The sequence below is a fragment of the Pygocentrus nattereri genome, chromosome 2, assembly GCF_015220715.1.
Source record: "Pygocentrus nattereri isolate fPygNat1 chromosome 2, fPygNat1.pri, whole genome shotgun sequence".
NCBI classification, from domain to species: Eukaryota; Metazoa; Chordata; class Actinopteri; order Characiformes; family Serrasalmidae; genus Pygocentrus; species Pygocentrus nattereri.
The window spans coordinates 56,144,717-56,151,217 of NC_051212.1; the positions used below are offsets into that span (position 1 = coordinate 56,144,717).

The 6,501-nt window shown below is 46.2% G+C and overlaps 1 protein-coding gene across 2 annotated transcripts in view; it reads left to right on the top strand.

The window, feature by feature from the left end:
• The window catches only part of skila (SKI-like proto-oncogene a), a 40,700-nt gene extending 35,130 nt beyond the window's left edge, over window positions 1-5,570 (top strand). For both annotated transcript variants that reach the window (XM_017725483.2, XM_017725484.2), the window contains exons 8-9: window positions 906-1,127; window positions 3,230-5,570. In XM_017725483.2, the coding sequence (XP_017580972.1) occupies window positions 906-1,127; window positions 3,230-3,424 (417 nt within the window). In that variant the 3' untranslated portion in view covers window positions 3,425-5,570. The remainder of the gene's footprint in view (window positions 1-905; window positions 1,128-3,229) is intronic.
• Window positions 5,571-6,501: the final 931 nt, after the last annotated feature.

Here is a 6,501-nt window from a genome sequence, read left to right on the forward strand (position 1 = left end):
CTCGCCAGATTCCTCCTACTAGACCTCACCTCATCTCGCCTACCACACTTACCTTCACCCGTCACACCTCGCACCTCACCTACCACACCTCATCTCACCTGCTGCACCCCATACCTCATCTACCTCACCACAACCACCAAATCTCTCCCACTTCTCCTGTATTTTACCTTATGTACCACACCGCATCTACGGCTGCTGCAAACACACTAAACCACCTCACCTGTCACGGTTCACCTCATCTCACCACTCACACCTCATACCTCATCTACCTCACTTCACCTGACGAACCTGCCCCACTTCACACACCTACACATCCTGCCTCTCCTCACCTGCACCTCACCTGTCTTAGTTAGTGGACACCTGTGGGAATGTGGGGATTCTGGATAGCTCATTATTCATGCACGTGTCTTCTGATGCTGATACATAAGCAGTCATGAAATGTATACATTGAGAAAAAGACTTACAGAGAAATGTAACTTTTTTTTTTTTTTCCTGTTGGGCTGCAAACGCAGTAACATGCCGGAACGTTCTGCTCTTCTAGAGTTCAATAAATAGATCATTATATTTTGAAATATAGGCCAAATCTAAGCTTCTGTCTGATGATATAATTCTGATATTCCCACAACATCACTGATGTAACAATAGCATGTTGAGTAAACCCCCACCTCTCTCTCGCTCTCTCGCTCTCGCGCTCTCTCGCTCTCTCTCTCTCTCTCTCTCTCTCTCTCTCTCTCTCTCTCTCTCTCGCTCTCGCGCTCTCTCTCTCTCTCGCTCTCGCTCTCTCTCGCTCTCTCTCGCTCTCTCTCGCTCTCTCTCGCTCTCTCTCGCTCTCTCTCGCTCTCGCTCTCTCTCGCTCTCTCTCGCTCTCTCCCTCTCTCTCTCTCTCTCTCTCTCTCTGTATGTAGGAGTTGGAGGTGGTGCGAGGTGGCGAGGCAGCCCAGCTGAGGCAGCTGTCGGTTGAGCACAGCGAGCTGCAGAGTGAGCTGGAGGCCGTTCACACTGAGCATGCTCAGAAGCTGGGGGAGGTGCGTCAGGAGCAGAGGGAGCTGGAGCGCAGACTGGAGCAGCTCCGACAGCAGGGCTGCACCTGTAAACCTAAAGAGCAGGAGCAGCAGTACACCGCGCAGGTACATCCGCACACAGACCGCCGACTCGAGTCGGTCCTCGGTGTTCGGCGCTGAGAGTCAGCGTGTTAAACGGAGGGGGGGTAGCCTCCGTCTCAGCGCCAGTGCAGTTAGCAGGGTCTTTCACTACTGACGGGCACCGTTTTCACTATGAGTGTCCGAATTTTTACACGAGCAGCATTTGAATATCGTATTCCCAACGAGAAAATGTGTAATATTATAATGAATGAGCTTGAGGTTCCACAGACTTGGCAGTGATGCTTTAATCTTGATGTCATTATGCCGCTAACAACATGGCCTGAATTCAAGATCCACATCTCTGGTTTACTGAAGGCTAGCAAAGAGATCCAAGGCTCGTTAGAAAGGAGCACGTCACGCTCTGCTGACCTGTGGACTTTTCTTCATTCTAACATCTCTCCGCCGATCTACAAAGCTTCAAAGAACAGACCTCGAACGTCATTATCTGCGGTTTTTCCAGTTGTGGTTGGAGAGGAGGTGTAAGGCCCTGTAATCTTGTTCAATGTGAAGTCATTTACTCTCATTTTCACCAAGTTACGGCGCTAAATTTCTCTGGCTCTCCGGGCCTCTGCCGCAGGCAAGTGTCTCGGCCAGGCCGCCGAGGGTGCGCCGAAGTCGGATACACGATTGCAAGATTCCGGGGTTTGTCTCTCTGATTCCCTGGGGACTTGGAACGTGATCGAGGGCTCATTGGAAAGAGCACGTCACACTCCATTCTGTAGATTTTGGCTTTATTAGACATTTTAAAATAGACTTTTTAAAACATCTGAAGTCATGCAGCCCCTACATGAACCTCCTTTTGTCCACTACATACTTACATACGGTGATTTTTAGTGAAGTAACATTATTAATGCTCTTATTTCACTTTTAGTGGAAGGAAACAAAGGTTTCAAATCTTGAGATGCCCAACAGAAAATGATGTCCGTATTTTCTGTGCAGTGCCTAAGCAGGTGCAGCTGAGCTGCTCTCCCATTGGTTAGGGCTCCAGCGGCTGGACTGAAGGCTTTACAGGTTAGATTAACTACCAACACAGTTAGGAAGTGACCGAGGAATCAAGCAATCACCGAAACGCTCTATGGAGTCTCTGTGGAGTTCGGCTTTGAGACAGGTTTTTAAAGTCGGATTTATACAGTCGCTTCCTGCAAAGCAGGAGGGGTTTTACTGATGACGTCATCAGCGCTTAGTCGGTGTCGACTCGTGGCATCACATAACTGACTCTAAACCATCTGAAGTCCTGCAGCCCCTAGAACGGACACAGACCGGGACGCAAACGTCTGAAGGTCCTCCGATAACATGCTAACATAAAGCATGAGATGCTCAGTCATTCATGCAGATGTTCGGCGCAGATGAGAGGCGAAGCTGATGCTATCGTCCGTCGGCCTTAGCTGGAGCCGGATCATCTTCGGCAGGCTGACGTGTTTGAGTTCAGGGGGTGTGGGCGTAGAGATACAGAGCCACAGATAGCTCCTTCTGCAGACCAGTTCAGATTACAGAGCTTTATCTCTGTGCGTTTAGTCTCCTCTGTCTATCTTGGAGAGCTTCCCTGCCCCACTTTTCTTTGGTTGTTGTTTAAAATAGCATTTAGGAATTCTTTCTCTGAACTCTTTTTAGAGGCGTTATCCTTGTTTTGGTTGGATTTCTTCCAGTGCCAGTGAGTCTGGGGAACCTTAAAGCTTTAGTTCTGAGCAGTTTGGTGTGAAACGCTGTGTTCTAGATAAACTCACCGAGTCAGAACCGTTCCCAGTGGTGGTGATGGGAACCAGACGTCCCTCTAAAAGCTCCTACAGAAAGTTCCTACATGAACTGGTTCTGAATTCACTGCCTGATGACTGAGACGCTGTTTTATGAGAGTTTAGAGAACTTCAACTCCATTCATGGTGGAGGGAGACATGCAGGGCGCTGTGCGGCAAAATAGTCCCCAAAGAAAACTCATTATTCCAGATTTTCCACTGTTTTCCATCATCAGCCTTCCTTTTGATTGGTGGATCAGATGCAGTAGCGTGAGCAGAAAGGGGGCTTGTTAGATGCAGGTGGATGTTCTGGAGGAGGATTGGTAAACCGTCTCTGTTTCTGTGTCACTTTCTCAGCTGTGCGAGCTGCGGTGTCGTCTGGAGCGCGCCGAGGCCGAGCGTCAGGAGCTGCAGGACGAGTTGCGACGGGAGCGCGAGGCGCGAGAGAAGCTGGAGCTCATGATCACTCAGCTGCAGCAGCAGATCATCCGGACCACCAGCAAGACCAGCTCCACGCTGTCCTCCATGGTGCAGGAGACCATGGCCAGCTAAACACACACACACGTCATACACGGAACACACCCCCACACACACACCCATCCCCGTCACCTCCCCCATCACAGAGTCCCAGACGCAAGCAGAATCAGCCCCTCCGGACAGCAAGGACGGGCTTGCGTGTTCATTTTTTACGTTTAAAAGACTTTAATATCTCTTTTATAATTTAACATCACTTTAAACAGATATTTTATGTTGTGTTGTGTCGTTGCCCATTCTTAGACAGTATTTAAAACCTTTGTACGTGTTTTAATTTATAGTTTTGCTAATAGGCTGCTTATTAGAGAAGAGGAGAAGAAGAACTTTTGTTTTTTCTTTCTGTTTTCGCTCCTGGACTGGACTGAAGAAACCGTGGGGCAGTTGGGAAACAGAATAAACTGATTAAGAGCCCCAAAGGAGCCAAAATGACCCCTAAAACACTCACCAGCCACAGCGGAAAACTAGGATTTTCAACTTTAATACGAGAAAAATGAAATGGTTGAGAAAAACGGGTCCGAAAAGGCCACGACGAGAACTTCGTCCAGAACATTGCAGCCATTGTGCTTCTTCGTGGAGGTGAAAGGCGGGAGGATGGAGGGGCCCCTCTGAGAGAGGCCCTGCTGGCCTCAGACGATAATCCTCCTCCTCCTCCCTCCTTTCCCTTTTACTCCCTCCCTTCTTCCCCCCTCTCTCTCTGCCCGGCGCCTGCTGTCTGCTGGTGATTAGACGTTTCCTGGATGTTTTCGTTCGCTGTGGAGTTGCACACGTGCGCTTGTTTGCCCCCTGCTGGACACACAAGGACACACATCAGTATTCAGCCTCTTCAGTGAACAGAAATGTGGAGTGATGTATTTTCTCGCTCTGTTTGCAGCGTAACAGGTATATATTGTGAGAGTGAGCAGCGCACGCCGAACAGAACCGGGTCTGATCACAAACAGCCCAGAATAAGAGAGCACCAGAGAGGGAGGGGGCCCGGGGGGCCGGGGGCTCTGGAGCCGGATTCACGAAAGCGTCCTAAGAAACAGAACAGTGCTAAACGTAGTGCGTGATCGCCTCACTCGTTCCACAGGGGCCACATTTCCAAATTTTATGCTTGTTTTTTTTACTCTACACTCTTAGAATGAGGTGGTTCTTCAAGGGTAAAGACGATGGTTCTGTATAGAACCGTGAACGCTCAAAGAACCACTTGCACGCCTTAATGGTCCTTCAGCTTGATGGTGTTGAAAATGTTTTCATGAATACGTCACAGACTTGGTATTGTACCAATAGCAGATCAATTTTTGGTGCTACATTTTCAAAAAGTTTCCATTTAGAACCTCATAGATAGATTCTCCATCAACCTGAGGAAACATTTTACCATGCAGAGAACCATTTAAGTTCTTTGAGTGTCCATGGACCATTGTCTTCACCGAAGAACCCTTGGAGAACCATCTTTTCCGAGAGTGTACCATCACTTGGAGTTTTCCCGGTTTAGTGTCAAAATGAACTTGAGAAGCTACAACTTGCTTAACATGTATCTGCTGCTGTAATCATAAGAGACAGGATATTATATTTTATTGATAATTAAACATTCATGATGATAATTAAAAGAGGAAAGAAGATATTTGTGAACTTAAGCTGTGTTTACGAATGTTCTTAAAATGGGGTGGGGGGGCATTCTGAAACGATGAGTTATTATAAGAGATAATTATATTATAGCAATCTATATATCTGCATCTTATATTAACAAGAGCATTAATACATAGACTATATTTACAGTCTGTCTGAGCTCTATTTTTAAGGACGTTCTGCAGATCTCAGCAGTTTTATCCTGTTCGTTTCCTCCCTTTTGGATCGCTTTCGTGAACGCGGCGCCCCCTGGTGTCAGGCTCCGGTAAGTGCTTCAGAGGAGCCGTGATATCTGCAGGGCGGAGGGGTTTTTAGCACGTTGGTGCCAGACGAGTTACAGCAGCGTCTGGAGCTTCTTCTCGTTCGCTTCATTCACCGCCAGCTCCCACTGAGAACGCTGCGGTTCTCCAGGCTGGGTTCTGCAGGCCGGAGGGTGTTTATCAGAACAAACTATATACACACACAGATACGCGCTCTCTAAGTCTGGGGGTGTTAATAAGCTGACAAACACATTAAAAAAAGAGTCAAATAAAAAAAGAAGAGAAAGTTTAATCCACCATTCTGTAAATGCGTTTGTTTATCCCCCTCCCTAAAAAAGAAAACAAGAAATCTTGGAAATTTATTTAATGTATTAACTGATAGATTTATACACTTTGTACATACTACAGTAGTCTTTAATATATTAATAATATGTGATTATAAAGAACCTTTAAAAAGATTATATCAGTCCCCGGAGGAGTGAAGCTCACTGGGGCTTTTTTTATGAGGTGTGAGATGCATGATGGTGTGAGAAGAGAAGAGTGAAAAAATGATCATTACAGCTGTTTATTATTATTATTATTATTATTATTATTACAATTATTATTATTTAGTGATTGCCCCAAGGATTATTGGGGCTGTTCGTGTCTGATGTATGTTCACCGTGTTACCATAACGACCGAACGTTAATGTTTTTGTACGAAAGAACGAGGAACACATGGATGTTGTTGGCGAAGCTGTTTTGCTCTATGAAAAGATTTTTAAGCTGTTGACAAACTGAGAGTCGCTCTAAAGAGCGGAAAGGCTGGCTCTGTTCAGGCTCTGCCCACTCAGACTATATCACAATACCTACATTTAGAGCCGGTTATTCATTCAGCCTAATGAGAAACTGTAGAACGGACTCGGTTTATATCACAATACCTACATTTAGAGTCGGTTATTCATTCAGCCTAATGAGAAACTGTAGAACGGACTCGGTTTATATCACAATACCTACATTTAGAGCCGGTTATTCATTCAGCCTAATGAGAAACTGTAGAACGGACTCGGTTTATATCACAATACCTACATTTAGAGCCGGTTATTCATTCAGCCTAATGAGAAACTGTAGAACGGACTCGGTTTATATCACAATACCTACATTTAGAGCCGGTTATTCATTCAGTCTAATGAGAAACTGTAGAACGGACTCGGTTTATATCACAATACCTACATTTAGAGCCGGTTAT